At 42.7% G+C, this 16722-nt stretch overlaps 1 protein-coding gene across 9 annotated transcripts in view; it reads left to right on the top strand.

Annotated features, from left to right (window-relative positions):
• The first annotated feature begins 421 nt into the window (after positions 1-421).
• Positions 422-16722, top strand: part of LOC144149829 (neutral alpha-glucosidase AB-like) — a 57618-nt gene continuing 41317 nt past the window's right edge. For 2 of the 9 annotated variants that reach the window (XM_077681496.1, XM_077681495.1), the window contains exons 1-6: positions 422-517; positions 949-1053; positions 2909-3148; positions 7146-7319; positions 12771-12810; positions 13238-13252. In XM_077681496.1, coding sequence (XP_077537622.1) covers positions 501-517; positions 949-1053; positions 2909-3148; positions 7146-7319; positions 12771-12810; positions 13238-13252 — 591 coding nt within the window. In that variant the 5' untranslated portion in view covers positions 422-500. Of the gene's footprint in view, positions 558-612; positions 865-948; positions 1054-2908; positions 3149-7145; positions 7320-12770; positions 12811-13237; positions 13253-16722 lie in introns of those variants that run through there. The other 7 variants (XM_077681498.1, XM_077681502.1, XM_077681501.1 and 4 more) reach the window with 7 other exon arrangements.

Genomic DNA, 16722 nt, shown 5'->3' with positions numbered 1-16722 from the left:
CTCCAACTGTTTTTTTCGGCTGGGTTCAACAGCCAAGAGAGAATGGTATCTGTCACTAGCTGGTTGATGGCAAAATTCCCAGCTGTGAATTTCATTTTGAACGCGATCATCTCTTGGGCGCACGCAGAATGCACTTGAAAAAAGCATTTGCGAAGGCTTTGCAGTGGGTTTAACTGGGTTGGCTAACGTAGTGTCATGTCGGAATTTTTAGTAAAAATAATGCGAGCTTGTCGCGGAAAAGAAATCAACCAGAGAAAAAGTAGTTTTGCTATGCATGTGCGAAGTTCCCTCAAAAACGAAACTAGTTGAGCCATGATTTTCGCAGTTTCTTTCAGCTAGTTTCTTGCGGGACACCAACAGTGCGCATGGATGTAAGTTGTAATATACGCCTTTAGAATTGTTTTCAGTGTGGTCATTTTGATGAATCGTTTCATTGAGAACATTTTCACTGCCGTTAGTCGCGCTTCACGTCCGCAGGGCGTCGCGGCAGTCGAATCAAAATGGCCACGTGCGACCGGTAGGTGATGTTGGCTTCCTTCGCAACCGCAAAATATCGCGTAAATATCCGCCTTGCTCTAACTTCTTTTGCTCTCAGGTCCTTGCAGCGAAAATATCGCTTTTTACAAGCGCGTTTCCATTAGTCAGTAACACCCTAGCCCCCTCGCGTCATTTGTGAACTACCGATCGTCGCCGGCGAGGGGATATACACGTTATCATAACCTCCCCACCTGACCAAAGCTCCCTCTGCTCCGAGGTCCCGGAGCAGTGATTATACGCATTTATGACGTGCCAGGAAGCGACGGCTTGAACGGGTACCCGGCTCGCTCGTCCATTCACTTCTTTTTGCCCCGCCACCCTGAGATTGTTAGCTTTTTCTCCTAGCGACCCACCGCCTCGCCTTCACCCTTTGTGGTTTCACGCTACGCTGTTGCTTTTCCTCCTACCCAGGCGGAGAACCATGCTAAGGCTCGCCGTGTTCCTAGTCGTGCTGGGACACGTCTCACTAGTGGACCGATCAAACTTCAAGACGTGCAATGACAGCGGCTTCTGCAAGTGAGTGTCATTGTTCTCTTAACATATTTTTGCTTCCCCGCAAAGCACCCCCTCCCCCCACTGGCGCGCCGGCGCCAGCTGAACTTTGCTTACCATTAGGTTTTGCCTTCGCACGTTCAAAAATTAAACTTCCGCGTAAAGGGCATCACTGAGGAATTCCCAGGATAAAAAAGAGGTAAAAAATGTGCCCACTGCTTTGTGATTTAGAATTCAAGCGCGTACGGGTCGACCGGTGCAAGTTTCACCGCCGACGAGCGAACGGCATTTCATGCGCCGAAATTTCAGTCTTAATTTTTTACTGCATGTGATGTGATTGCACTTTTTTAATATTTTTAAGTACAGTTTTGATTTGTTTCCGACAGATCCGAGTACCGTTTGGTAGGAGGGCATATAGGTGATGTTTCTAAAGAAAGTGTTTTTACATACCCAGATGAACTGTGATTTGCATGCACGAAAATATAAGAAAATATTTAGCCCGAAAATATAAGCTGACGTAGTAGCGTAAAGCATTTTTAATCTGTTGGGTGTCCCATCTCTCGTCTTCTGCCTTCAAGAGCGATCTGTTGAGGTAACTTTTTCGTTGCTGCCCTGCTCAGTGTAGTAAAGCTGTGTAACTTGCGACTGTTAGGACATGTTAGTATGCTTTAGTGAGGCCAGTTTGGTAGCTATGCGCCACCAGTTTAAAACTTCCTTGTGAGAGCTAACCAGTTCAGAGTGTTAGCAATGCTTAATAAGGGTTAAGCGTGTTGGGCCAAAAATCGAAAAACATTTTACTGGGGTAGTGCTATCCTCAAAAAAATGTCTACTTGTTATGTGGATGGAAAACACTTCCAGAGACTTTTTTCTTTCTTTAAATTAGTTTGCAGGTGTAGACAACATGCGTGATGTGTGTCTGTGTGTATCTTAACCTGAAGTAAATCATTCCCTGTGAATGCCTTTGTTAATTCTATATGTGGAATTACTTGTAACACAACTATAATCTTGCTAAACGAAGAGTTGCCAGGGGGCAACACCCAGCCCTCGTGCTAATCTTAAATTCACCTTGTGTTATGACAGTTTTAGAGAAATAAATAACTCCTTTTGTACGTTTTTTTATAACCTTGGAATAAATTAAAAATGAGGGTGTACGAGAGCTTCCCGTCACCAGAACCTTTATACTTTTGAGGTTTTTGTGATGCCTTCACGGCTTTAACCACTGTCATTGTCTATTCTGTGACCATGATCATGCCTTAGATGAAGGCCTTCTACAAATTCTTAGATCAACCACTTCAAATGTTGTCGCTTGCATTTCATCGCTATTTTAGCGGTTTAAACACCACAAAGGTTGACCAAACACCATTATTACGGGGTTCTTCAGCCTCTACTCCCCTTGCACAAGAAGATAAGCATTCACCTGTACTATGTCTTGCTAATGTCATGCACCGCTGCCAAGGCACGCAAAACAAAAAAAATTCCTTAACGCGTTTTCTGCTTCCAGCTAATGAAAGCAGAATGAGCGCACTTTTGAAACATTTGTAGGCGCATACGCCCCCCCCTCATTCGCCATTTCCAGTCGTAGCCTATCCAGGGGTGTGGGGATTGGCCAAATGGCATCTACAAAGGGCAACACACTTGTCTATAACACAGCTTTTGCACTTCTAGCCTTATCCTGTCTCACCTAAACAGGATTTAAGAAAAACTACTATGGCATTGCAGAGTCTTACCCACCACTTCTGTCCTCAATGTTTTTCATAAAAAGATTGTGTGTGCAGTTTTCGGACACAACTTATTCAAGTAGACCTCGCTGTTATTGATAAGTGTGTTGTGGGCTGTACAGTTTGTCATTGACACCATTTTTGGTACCTCTGCGTCGCAGGCGTAACCGCAACACCAAGCCTGGCGAGTCCCCCTACCATGTCCAGCTGCCCACGGTCAAGTCCAGCTCACCCAGTCGGGTCGAGGCGGAAGTGATCAACGTCAAGAACGGCGTCGTGCTGCGGTTGGAACTGATTGCGATCGACGATGGCCTCCTCCGCATGCGGCTCAACGAGGCCAACTCTGCCGTCGCTCGGTTCGAGCCCAAGGAGGCGCTCGTCGAGAACATCCAGGAGACCGAGTAAGCTGAATCGGTTTGGGGAGGAATCTTGGAAAGATGTGAAGCAGTGGCAACTCCACGGCCACTTTTGGGGGAAATTGTTAAAGGGGTCATGCAGACGAAATACAAGTTTGAGTTCATTAGAATGACTGTTCTGTCCCAATAACGATAGCACCAGTTTTGGTGCAAACTTTAACCAAATAATGAAGATATTAAGCAAAACAGATGGAGAAGTAATGACTCCCGAGCCGCTTTCCGGCAATTTATTCACGTGTTTGTGTGATTGATGGCCGTTGGCATAAACCACCGCCTAGAAACAAGACTGGGAGATTGTAGTGGCGCCTCTAGTTCCGTTTGATCATATCACTTGTACGCAAATGAGGCAGTTAATACACTGAGAACTACATTTTTAGTGCCGGCCCATAATACCGTATTTTCGCACGTATAACCCGCCCCTGCATATATTCCGCACCCCACTTTCAGCCCGCCGGGAAAGAAAAAAAAAAAAATACCTTGGGTATTGCCCGCACATTTAATACCGGAAAAGCTGCACCAAAGCTACTGCTCGAGCAGCACATCACATGCTACGTAGACAGAAAAAACAAAATTCAGTTGTTAGTGTGCTCGTCTTTGTTTTTTCTTCTTTGTCCTGGTATGTTTTGCACAATCGCTGCCATGGAATGCTTTGTCAGTGTTACTGCAAAGGAGCTTCACGGCACAACACGCATTGCTGTGAAGCTGCAGTAAAGGAAGAACCCCGTGTATTATCGGCACAGTTACTTTGCAATTGAAATTTTCGCATTTTTGGTGCGGGTTATATGCGCCAAAGTACAGTATGTCACTCCTGCTCATGTGGCGTGAAATTAGAAAGTTTTTTTTTTTTTTTTTGTATTTCTTTCGTCTCTTGGCTAAAAAATCTTTTTCATGGCTGGAATACAGCCGACTGAGAGCAAAGGCTAGCTCTTCCAATCTGCTACAGGTTGTGTTTTGCTCCATGGCCCTGCAATTTTGTGAAAAAATGCTGTAATATAGGCAACGACTGTTCTTTCTTGGGGAGAAGGGGGGGGGGCATAGGGGACATAGCAACAACTGTGGGAACTCCATGTTTATGAATGTTTTTTTTTTTTTTTTTTTTGAAGAATGTCACAATTAGGTGGGCCGAGACGTCAGCATCTTAGAAATTGTTGATCGGCCACATCTGAGTGTGTAACCCATCGACACAAACCTTTTGTTAGCATTTGTAGGAGTGAAAAAAAAAAAGGCCGATTTTTCTCATACCTGTCATAAATTGCAAGTAACCAGCAGCAGTGCTTCTTATCTTATTGTCTTGGGAGTTAAATGCAGGAAAATGCAGTAATTTCCACTTAAGAGTGCAACCAAGGAATACAGTTTGGGACAGTTAAGCTTATAAAAAGTAAGCCTTCCTGTCTAGTTTTTCATAGTATTTAGGCAGACATAATGAAGAGCTTAAGTTCAGATCATACAACTAAAATGCATTCACTGATCAATATTTTAGATATAGCAGTTACGGTAAAAACGTCCAAATAAACAAGCAGTGTGAAAAATCGTTTCATAAGTGTACTGAGGCACTAGAAGGCAGGCTTAGTAAAAACGTCTGAACCGTTGGGGTGGCCTATGAAAGGAAAAAAAGTGCTTGGTAATTGCTCACACAATTGACTTGAATGAAATTTGTGGCATTTGAAAAATGTTAAAATGTAGAGAATAGGGTGTGTTGAAGATGTTTAAGTAACCTCATTAAAAAAAGGGTGTGAGAAATTGTGGAAGTTTGGTCACCAATTTTAATCTTCCATACATCATGAGCTGAATTAGCTATGCAATGGTTTTATCGAAGTCCGTCTAATACGGTGTTTCTGGAGGAATGCATATAATCCAAACTACTTTGGAACTGAAGCTCGTTGCATGAAGAGTGCTTGATAGAACAGGTCTGTAAGATGAAACTAGCAAGGTCGGAGAGCATTGTACCGCTTCTCAGCTGGTTTATTGTTGGTAAGAAGTGACATTAAATGAACAATAGAAGATGACCTTTTTGTGGACTTTACTACGAGGCGGGTGGGCTTTCATGCAGAAGCCTCAACTCATCTGTTGTTAGTGACACGTAAGCAGTCGGAAATGAGGGCTTATCAATTTCTTGCAAAGTGAATGAAGTGACATTTTGTGGAATTTTAAATGAGAAGCTGACATTTGGTCTATTGTCACCTTAGGTTGGGCTAGCACCTCAATTGTGGTAGCCGTGAAAATGAATGCTTCCGGTTCCAGAGTCTGAAGAACAATTGCATTTTGTAACCATGGCATCTGTCAAGTCAATTTGAACTTCACTTTCTGAGCTGGGCAGATTTGAAATGTGCCATTTCTCTTTTTTTTTGTATCAGAAACACTGACATGCTTGTGCCAGTTTTTCAAAGGTCACAATTATAAAAAGCTCGTGCGCAAGGAACATGCTGCACACATTAAGGTTACAGTGTATGCACTTTAGGCTGCCACAAAGGGCAGAAGGGAAGTTAGCCTGACTGCTGCAGCAGTTATCCGTAGGACTAGACATTGGGATGAGCAAGAGATCAAGTGTGGACATGAAAACATGAATCTGAATGTTTGAGTTGTGGTCTTTTGTCTCTGTTAACTAAGATAAATGTTTGCTCTAGCAACTAAAAAGTTGGATTCTAGTCGTCTCCCTGTATGCATGTACCAGGCACGCAGCGGCACTTTACTTTAGAAAAAAAAATTGTTTTGTGTGTTTAGACTTGTGGTGTCGCAAAGTTGATGATGTGAAGTATCTGTACAAAATAGAGTGATAGAGTGAACTTGCACTTCAAAATAAAATAACTAGAAAACAGACGTCGAAGAAGCAGTTAGATTGGTGTCAAGTCTTGTGTTTGGTCTGCTGGTTTTTATACCTTATTCAGTGGCTTATAAAAAAAAATGGGCCTGGTGCCAACAACAAGCAGTTGCTTAAGGGGGGACGTGGCAAGTAAAACTATTTTTGTTATTTATGGACCAAATTTAGTCAAATTAGGAGAATTTATGCAGTTAACTCACCTAATAACAAAACTTAAATCAGGTTAAAATTATCTTCTATAATTTTTGAGTTACGGGACTAATTATCTTCACAAAGCTGCTCCAAGATTAATTAACTAATTAGGCAAGAACTCAACAAGATTGTTATGTCAGCATGATCAGGAAGGTCTATTCTGTGCAAGGAAGCTATTAGATTATTGCTTTATTTGCTTTAGGTATCCAAAAAGAAAGACAAGTTTCACTTTCTTTTTGATTTGAAACTATTTGTGATTTCAAAAGGAAGGAAGATGAAACTTGTCTTGTTCTTTCTTTATGCCTAAAGGATATAATGCAATAATATAATAGCTTCCTTGCACAGAATAGACATTTCTGATCACACTGACGTAAACATCTTGTTGACTTCTTGCCTAATTAGTCAATTATGCCGAATTCTAGTTTCAGGTAATTCGTCTTCTAACTTGAAAAGTATAGAAGGTATCCTTAAACTGATTTCAGTTTTGTTGTTTAAATGATTACATACATCAATGCTCCTAATTTGATTCAATTTGGTTCATAAATAAAAAAGTCGTTTAAACCCCCTTAACCCTGAGACGGGATATGATTGTCGTGTGTCAAGTGCTTGTGACAAAAAAAAATAAAAGCATGAATGGGAGTGTGCTGCGTGCAGTAGTTTGAGAAGAACTAGTTGGTGAATAGATGCTAGTTGGTGAATAGATGCCATGATTTTAAGCGCAACAAAAGCACATGGACGAAAAACAAAGCAAACGAGACAGGCGCTAAATTAGCGCCAGTCTCGTCTACTCTGTTCTTCGTCCTTGTGCTTTTGATGCGCATCAAATCAGTGCAGTAGTTTCCTGTTTACATTTTAATTTCTCGCTTATGATAACTCTGCCAGGAAGGCTTCAGTCGAGTAGGTTGCGTTGAAAAGCTTCGACGATGCCAGGGAGTGCTGATAAATGTTCCTTCCCATTCTCGCTTTGCACAGCTTGCACCTGGAGGGCAAGGACGACAAGTCGTTCACGGTGACTTTCGGCAAGCACCGGGCGGTGGTTCGCGCCACTCCGTTGGTGGTGGAGCTCTACTCCAACGGCCAGCTCGTCATGGTGGCCAATGCCCGCGGACTGCTGCGCTTCGAGCACCACAGGCCTCGGGATTCCCCGTAAGCTGCTCGGATGATCAACACGCTCGGTGGCAGGGCAGTGCGCTTCGTTTCACCCGTGCTGGTTGCCACGGTTACGTGCGGGAGTATCTTCGACTCCTTGACACAAGGCATCGGGGATTTGGTGGGCTGTACTCGGTTGCAACTCGAGAACGGCACCACTTCATGTAGTGTATCACTCCGCCAAAGCGGCGGACCCTTGACGTCAGTGCACGCGCGTTTTGAAAGGGGTTTGCTATGAGTGCGTGATATCGTCTGCCTTGTCTCACGCAGTTTGTTTGTCGTCACTGGAGTCATTTATAAGCATATTAAGTCCAAAAAATCACGGGAACAGCTCACGCCATGTTCGAAATATTCCCAGTAACGCCCTACTTGCGCCGCTCGGAGAAACATCTGGCTACGATGATAAGGCACAGCGGCAACTTTCAGTGCCGTTCTTAAGTTGTCACCAAGTATAGATGTCCATTGGTCGCTGAATACGGCGTTGGCAAAAAAGGAGGTTTCATAGGATTTTTTTAGGTGACACGAAGTGCTAGAAGCCCCGTGGCGAACTTTACACTGCTTATGTGGAGGGGCAATGTTTTAAATATCCTTTCGACATGTTGCACCTTGAGTTTGAGCTTAGTGCGAAAGCTTGTTGAGTTCTGTCTAAGGGAAAATGACAGATTTTTATGCGCTCGTGTGTTTAAGATCCCCAATATTAGCGTATATTAACAAGCTTTCTTCTTCTCTATATAGCATGCATTTTCATTTAGGCATATTATTACGGTGAGCAGTATGTGTGATTTTTGGAAAAGCTTTCTCTCCTAGTAGTTTCCAGCTTCCAATACCCAAAGTTGGCCTTGTGCAGTCTGTTCTCTGAATTGCTCTATCCTCATCCAAATTTTCTGTTATGCGTTCATCACATTTTCAGTCAGAGTATCGTAAATTATGAAACTAGGTGTACCTAGTTCACTCTTCAGCAATTTGAAACACATTTTAGATTTGTATGCATGTACAAACATTAACATTTAACTTGAGTGCAATAGCTCTCCTGAGAAGAAGGTCCCCCGAGACTTGCAAATTCAATTTCAGCTACCATTTTGTAGCATTTAATCTGCCTCATTAAAAACTTGGCTTTTTCCCACTGCTCTGAGATTATAGTACTAATTTATTGTTCAGTGCGTTAGTATACAGTGGCTTCAGTGAAAGCCGTTATAGCCAAGTAAAAACAAAGGAAGTATTCACCTATAATGGTTAGCGTTATGTCTTTGAATGAAAAGCTCAGTAGGTGCTATTCACTCAGCTGTTTTATGGGGCTTCTTTTGGGCAATATCGAAACAAAGAGCATCTTGAGTTTTCTTTTTTCTTTTGTTTCGTTAAATGTTGTTTTTGTTTGTATAGTCTGAGTTAAAGCTAGGCGGCTATTTACTGAGAGGGTATTAACAAGCTGTTTCGTGAAAGGATTTAATGCTGGTGGTTTAAAAAGAATCAGACATGCAGTTATTTAATGTTTAAGGGCCTGTGACTAAAATACTTTTTGTGACCCAGCAAATATTACAAGATGTCAGTTAGGCTTTGGGCAAATGTTCTGTATAAAGGTTGCACTTATGTAATCCTGGAGCGCGTTTAAATTGAGACGTTGCTTTAACTAAAATAAACAAAAAAAGCTATTTTCAAAGGTACTATTATGAGCAATATGAAAGGGAACACCAAAACGCGTGGCAAACAGCCTCGAAGCAGACTCAGAGCGATACGCGGATGGCGCTGTGAAAATGAAAGGGAGAAGGAGGGCGCTCTTCCACTAACTGTTGGCACTCCCACCACGATGGGATTTCTACAAAGCAGCAGCTTACGTCATTTCGCCGATAATATGGTATCGTCCGACAGCCGATAAGACGCACAGTGGGAATGGGAACAGTTGTTAGAACAGCGTCCCCCTTTCCACTTTGTTTCCGACGGCGGCCGCTGCGTATCACGCATATCTGGGTCTGAGGGTGTTTTCTATGCGTTCCCGTGTTCCCTTTCATATTGCTCATAATAGTACAACCATTTTGAACATATTTCGTTAAGCAATGAAGAATGGATTTCTTTGAGCTGCGAACATACATAACCAAAAGCAGTCAAATGGAGCTAGTCAAGCATCATTGGTCGAGGGTCAGTGGCAAGACTGGCTCTGCAAATGGTGGACTTTTTAATATCAGCTGGTTTGTTCGTAACTGGTTGTAGGAAGTTGTATTGCATGCATTGGAATTGCATGTTGTTGGGCAAAATTGATAATAATCTTGATAAGAAAACTCAAGACTGTGCGAAATGGAATGTATTTGCATCAAACTCAATTTCTTTGCGGTCGCCGTGTTGTGGCCGTGTCGACAGTCTCCACAACGCCTGCCTGCAGGTGGAAGAAATGCAGACTTAGCGTCACTGCTTTTGCGTTTTGCCAGTTTGACGAAACGAGGCTGAAAGATGTGTTGTGCATTGTGTTCCAGATAACAATGGCGAACTAAGTTTGGTAAACTTTTAAGGTAAAAGGGGCAGTATTGTGGATGACTATTTCTTCCACTTTTTTTTCCTGGAAGGCATTGGCAAATCATTTGCACAGTCACTGTGAAACCAGTGTGGGGAACTTGAATGATGCAAGGATGAACTTCAATGTTATCGTTTCCATTAAATTAATGTTCGTGAATTTTTCGAGTATTTTAATGTTGCAAAGTACTTATATGGTAGGGCAGCTGAAATTTTTCTTCCATCTGGCTCTAGATTTTTGCCCGCACTGTTTAAAAGTGAGACTTGCAGAGCTGTTAGCGCTATTAGTGCAGAAACTTCCAAAGATATATTTTTTTTTAATTCATGGCTTTTGGCTGTCTTCCTAATTATAACCAATGAACGTAAAGCATATGATGCAAGAGTTTGCGCTCTCAAGATCAGGAAGTGTGCGGGGATAACTTGGACGCAGTTAGCACAGGACTGGGATAAATGGCGATTCATGGGAGAGGCCCTTGCCCTGCAGTGGGTGTAGATAGGCTGCTGCTGCTGATGATGATAATATGATGCAGTCTAGAGAATCGGAAATGCAGTATCTGGACATTCTTTAGGTGGGAAAACGTTGAAGATGCAGTTGCTGCTAGGTTTAGTTGGATGGCTTGCTTATTCATTTGGTCTAACCATGTATTAACCATAATGTTATTTTAACCATTGCACTTGATATCTTCCACGCAGTGTTCCAGTCTCCTTTTTAAATTTTCTTTTTCTATTTTTCAGGGGTAACATGTAATTGCAATTTCTTTCTTGTGGTCTCTTAACTTAACGATTTAATCTGTGTTGCCACAAGCAAAAAAAAAAAGTACTAGGTTTGCGCTCAATACGGTTTGCAGCTTTTGGTAAGAATTATTCAGGTGAATTAAAACGGTTATAACATTGTTAGGCGGGCTAGTTGGTATTCTGAATTCATGGCTGCAACTTTTGCGCAACTTTAGACGGAGACAGATACAAAAAGGGACACGAAGACCTGCACTGGTCTTCATGTCCCTTTTTATATCTGTCTCCATGATAAAGTTGCGCAAAAGTTACAGCCATGAATTCAGTATAACGGTTGTGGTTAACAATTTGGCTTACTTCAGAATTAAGATTGTGTTGCCTTAGTTCCTGTATTAATGCAATCCATAAATTTGTGATCAGTGAGAATTTAAACATTTCTGGTTAGGGGTGTAACAACACATGCTGAAAATAGAAAAATATTATCCGAAGTTATTTTTGATGTTGGGAATTTGCAATATTAGTAGACAGTGTATATTGGGAAACGGGAAATCAAAGTACACATGCACAGGGCATGCAGCTGTATTGTTCAGCTTTGTTTTCATATCTGTTGCACCAATATGGGCCCGGTGAGGTCATTTTTGCAAGAAATATTTATCAGCCCAATCAAAATAAGGCTTGCTAAGAAGCTCGCTAGGTATAGACCTTGCCCTTACAGCCAGCATTGTTGCCTTTTAATCTATGCTGTGGAAATTTTGCATTCAAGGATGTTTTAGTGCACTGAGAACGAATGTGCAATCAATCTGTGTTGATAAAGTTCTGCAGTATATTATGGCGAACTGTTGCATCAAATTTTTTGTGGCCTAAACTGTACATTTGGAAGAACAATTGTGCATCCGGAAGAACAAGATGTACAGTTGTACATCTTGTACAATTCCTCAATTGTACATTCCGGATGTACATTTGCTCAATTGTGCATTCCAGAAGAACAAAAGGGATATTTTTTGCTTTATTAAAGAACTGCTTCTGCTGTGAGGGGCATGCATTAAAATCCCTATGGCATTGTTGTGGCTGATACAAATTTCGGAATGATACAAATTTTAAAAATTCTCTGGCTAAGGTGCATCATGTATAGTGGGTTACATTGCGGGTGCTACGAATGCATCTTCATGTCGGAAGTGGATAGAAATCAGCGAGCGCTTCTAAGAAAGCAATGTGCTTTTGAAAAATGGCTTTGACTCGTGTGTGATGGATATATTTGGAAAGAAATTTACCACATTTTATTCCTAAGACGGCTCTACGGCAAAGCCTAGTTTTGTTTCTTGAGTACTGTGGGTGGTTAGCAATCGAAATTTTAAAAGGAATAAAGTGATGCCACCACTTCCACAGCTGGTAATAGGAAGGAGTACAGGAAGATGGTTGTAAAGAGATGTGTACACCGAATTTGGTAAAGCATGTTACAAAATGTAAGCCCACTTGGATGAAAAACAACCCCAAGAAGTTTTATTGGGCTAATTTAACTCTGATATAGGCTACATTAAAGTTCAAAAACCTTCATATATTAGTCTGATTGTGGGGCCCTCTCCTGTGTAATGCTCAGGCTTTTGTGTGTGTAAGAAATAAAATTTGTTGACTGGTGAATTGAGGCCACTGCAAGGAGATTGAAAAGTGTCCATTTTGGGCAAGGGAACTGATGCAGATTGTTCGCAGTACATGTGATGTCCACAACTGGGAGTGGCTTCACTACCGAGAGCAGTACCTGCAGGCGTACTGCACCTGAAGTGGTTCAGTTTTACGACGTACCGTTCTCTTTTAGTGACATCATTACATGTAACGTCATTGCAGTGCAGTGATGCAGTGTTGCATGCGGAATTTGTTGACCCAAATCCAAGAGAAAGCGAAATTAGCAGATAAGTTGACACTCAAATCATTTACACTGATGAATCAATTATGTAATCAGACACCATCCTCCTTTACTGGCCATCCAGAACTTGCTCACGAGAGGGTCTGGGAACTTTCGAACAGTAGATTGTTGAGAATTTCGTTTCGCATCTTTCACGAAATGGGGCCATTCCCGTGGCCGTTCGCTCAGCAAGCTCGTTTTGTAAGATTGTCGAGAAAAATGCCCACTCTGGCTTTTTCTTGGAGTTTGGCAGAACAGCATAGCGGAACTTGCGCCCGAAGGTTTGAGACTTTTTCTTTTTCGACTTTTTTCAGACGGGAAGGTGACGCCGCTGGTGGAGACAACCAAAATGCGGTGAGATTTCTTGAAACAATTTTCTTTTGTTTTCAAAGACTTTTCATTTCTAAGTATATAGTACACAGTGCGATGTGCCACCCTATGTCGATGCCTGCTGTTCATAAAATTGCTTGCTCCTAGTCAACTAGCCTAGCATGGCTGTTGCCTGGCACTGCACTCTTTTTGACGCGTTCTAGCCACTGCATTTCTCGAAAAAGCCTCGCTAAACGTGCAAAAATCCCCCATTGCGTAGCTGCCCGCTGTTGTTGCCTTGTTGCCCTGTCTGCCTCCCTCCCCCTTTCCCACTCTGCATGCCAGCTTGTTGTTCTGCTGTTATTGCTGCTTCACCTGTGCCTGCTGCCTCCCAGCCTTCTCATTCCACCCCTCCTGCTGCTTTTCTCCTTTTTTCTCCCCGTCCTTCCGAAAACGACTGAAAAACCCGTAGGAGCCTTTCGAGCCTGTAAGTTCAGTCCACGATGTGTGCCACGCTCTGCTGCGCTCGGTGTTGAGCATACCGCGGCACATTAAGGCCGGGATTGGGAAGATTCTTATTTTCGTTCATAATCAGCTCGGCACCACTTTGGTAAGCAGCACGTGGGCTTTCTTGGAAACCTTTTTTTTTTTTTTTGCGCGAGGGAATGTCTAGTTTCGGCTTGACTTGTCTGCACATGGCATGGCATGGGGCAAAGTTGGTGCTGTTTGTTGGAGAAACGATGGGCGTGATGTGGTTGAAACTTGCATTGAAGCTGTCTTGCGTTGGATTCTGACCGAAATTGCGGCCGTTTATCGGGTTGCGTCGTCAAGGACTTGCGCGCGCTTGCTTCAGAGATAGTGTAAAATGGTCTGTAGCACCCGCCGCGGTGGCTCAGTGGCTATGGTGTTGCGCTGCTGAGCACGAGGTCGCGGGTTCGATTCCCGGCCGCGGCGGCCGCTTTTCTGATGGAGGCGAAAAGCAAAAACGCCCGTGTGTACGAGATTTCGGCGCACGTTAAAGATCCCCAGGTGGTCAAAATTAATCCGGAGCCCTCCACTACGGCGCGCCTCATCGCCTGCGTTGCGTCGGCGCGTTAAACACTACAATCAATCAATCAATCAATCAGATTCTGACCGAAATTGCAGGCGTTTATCAGGTTGCGTCGTCAAGGACTTGCATGCGCTTGCTTCAGAGATAGTGTAAAATGGTCTGTAGCTGTCAATATAATGTAGATATCTTAGAAAAAATCATGCGGGAATTGGCCGCCAAGATGGGTCTATTATTATACCCAGCTTCATTTACTAATCATTAGTTGAGTTCACAGAAATGCTGTAAGTGTTACCGAATTTCCGTCTGCTATGAAAACATGGCTGTCTATGGAGGAAGTATGGCCGCACAAAGTGGCTGTAATACCCGTGCCACATGTGCGCGAAAAATGACATTAAGTGCTTAAGGCCTTAAGAAACCGAATGACATTATTTGGGCGGTCCGTGTTACACGCTAAAACGCAGACATTAAAGGTGTTAGGCGTGATGGTGGTAATGACCGAAAAGAGAAATGCACTCGTTTTGTAGAAGTTAACATAGAGAAAAATGTCTTCGAAGGGTTAGAAGTGTTTTCGTGAAAGAAAGCATTATGAAAAAGAGTGCTTTCTAAAAAATGGTGTGAGCCATTTCTGAAAGTGGCTTCAGCAGCTGCCGTTGCCTGCCAGTGGTAGCCAAATCTCAAATATTCAAAACGACGAGTTACATCACGTTCTGCCTTTTGCCACTGTTCTGGTGGACTTCGTCTTCTTCAGAACTTCGCCACCAAGAAGGCACAAAAAATCGTCTTATTTTGAAGTTCAGCCGTGTTTCTGCATCAACGCTCTGGTGCTGAGAGTTTCGTTGGTTCCATTTGGTGCCCATTGCATTCGAGAGTAGGCAGATTTAATTAAGATGTTTGTGCAGGCAAATGAGTTGTGCAGAACTCCGTGAACCAAAAATGACACTAGAGCAAATGGCATTAGATTATTGCGTGTAGCAGCGAATTAATGGCATTAAACCTTACGGCCTTAAAGCACTTAACTCTTTCGTTACCGCGGGAAATGGACCAATTTTGAAGGGTCTAACAAAACATTTTTTTGTGCTATACATATTGGTTAGGCACACATTGCAGTGACATACAATGCAGATTATTCCACGCGCTTTCCAACGACACCAGTTTTATTAATGTTTTCCTAAATAATCATTCCGAAAAAAATTATCGAATTCGAAATTTTTGTCCGCGCGTCGAAGAAAAAAGAAAAAAGTAAGTTGTGTATAATAAACCACGTGTAGTAGAAAAAAAATTAGAATATACATTTTGTAGGTAGACATTTCAAAAACCCATCCTAGAAAAAAAATTGAGTTGCGCAGTACAATTTGTCGGATATAAAAGAAAATGTTAGCCCACGTGGTGCCCATGCCATGTGGTGAAGCCCTACCTCTATTTCAAGTTTTGCTATTTTGGATAGTTCTCTAGAAGAAATCTGGTGGTTTGACATTATTAAAGGCCCAAATTAGCCTCCACGTGATGTAAAAACACAGTGTCAATGATTATGACCGGCACAATATTGAAGGCAAGCAAGCGATGTGAAAAAATCCGCTTGGAGTTGAGAACCAAACTCTTTGGTGGATGCTTGTTGACGTTCTGATGATCGCTCATCAGTCAGAACTTTCATTTGCGTTTTATTATCATGTTCTGACTCACTATGGTAGCCCTGCTTGCAGGAATAAGGTACGATGCGCTAGAATCATGCCCAGCAAGCTTTCACCAAACCGCCGTCGGGCTGTGAAGCGAGTTCAGCACTACGAGCCTACTACATTGCAGCGCCACCTAACAATTTCGAAAAGAAACAAATACAAGGCTGTTGGAGACTTTGTCAGAATAAACAGTACTACTAAGAAGCGATACTAGACTTCTGGAAATACCCTCGTATGAAACCGAAACTGGCCGGTGAACAGCTGGCGGTGTTCAAGGCCAATTGGAAGCGTTCTCCTCGTCTGAACTGATACCCGACGACTTGGTGTTATCGTTTGACTTTCAGCGGAAGCTCTTATCGCAGAAGCAAGGCGTAGATAAAGTGGAAGCGCGAGCGGCATGCTTGTTTTGAGGAGCAGTAGCGGGCAACGGAGGCGCCATGGCACATGAGCTTGTAGTTGGGCAACTGCGTAGTAGCGCCAAATATGAATTTCGCAATGCGAAAACGAAACCGAAACTGCTGGAAACTGGTTGAAAATGTCAGGCACACTTGCTAGACATGCGGGGGACCATCAGAAATAAGCTTTGGGAGAATAAAGCTGCCCTTTGTCCGAACCAAAGATCATTAGTGAATAGCTGGGGCCATTTTCAAGTAATTATCACCTCTCAACGCTGTCGGATTACAAAGCTGACCCCATTATTTGGTATTTGACTTGCCAGGAGCCTTTTGACAAAAAAAATATTATGGTAATGCAGCCTAACCACGACCTGCATCCTTTTTTCTCAAGTGCAGCAGCCACGCCCCCTTCGTCAAAAACACACGCACCTCAGCTCGCAAAAAACGCCGCCAAAAATCTCAATGTCGCCGGAGCGGGAAAAGTTAAACTGATTCTAAAAGGGCAATGCCTAGACTAATCACTGGCTGCATTAGGTGTACGAGAAACGACTACAACATATCGAAATAGGCAATATAAATCATCGATCACCGGTGATCGATTTGAATAGGCGTGGTAACGAAAGAGTTAATGTCGTTTTTTGTGTACGTGTGGTGCAGGTATAAATCTTGTAATATCAAAACTGTTCAAAAACAAATTATACGAAAATTAACTTAGAATTGCTTCTAATAAAATTACGAGTGCATTCTCATTCGATCGATATAGGAAGTTCGCATACATACCTCAGTATAGTTATCTACCAATACTGCTTTGCTGGTTTTCCACCTCCACTCTAGTGGG

The sequence above is a fragment of the Haemaphysalis longicornis genome, unplaced genomic scaffold (assembly GCF_048455015.1).
Source record: "Haemaphysalis longicornis isolate Haplotype H1 unplaced genomic scaffold, Haemaphysalis longicornis Haplotype H1 scaffold_8, whole genome shotgun sequence".
Taxonomy (NCBI): Eukaryota; Metazoa; Arthropoda; class Arachnida; order Ixodida; family Ixodidae; genus Haemaphysalis; species Haemaphysalis longicornis.
The sequence above is the reverse complement of the archived record's forward strand: the minus strand, read 5'-3'. Positions and strand labels throughout refer to the sequence as shown.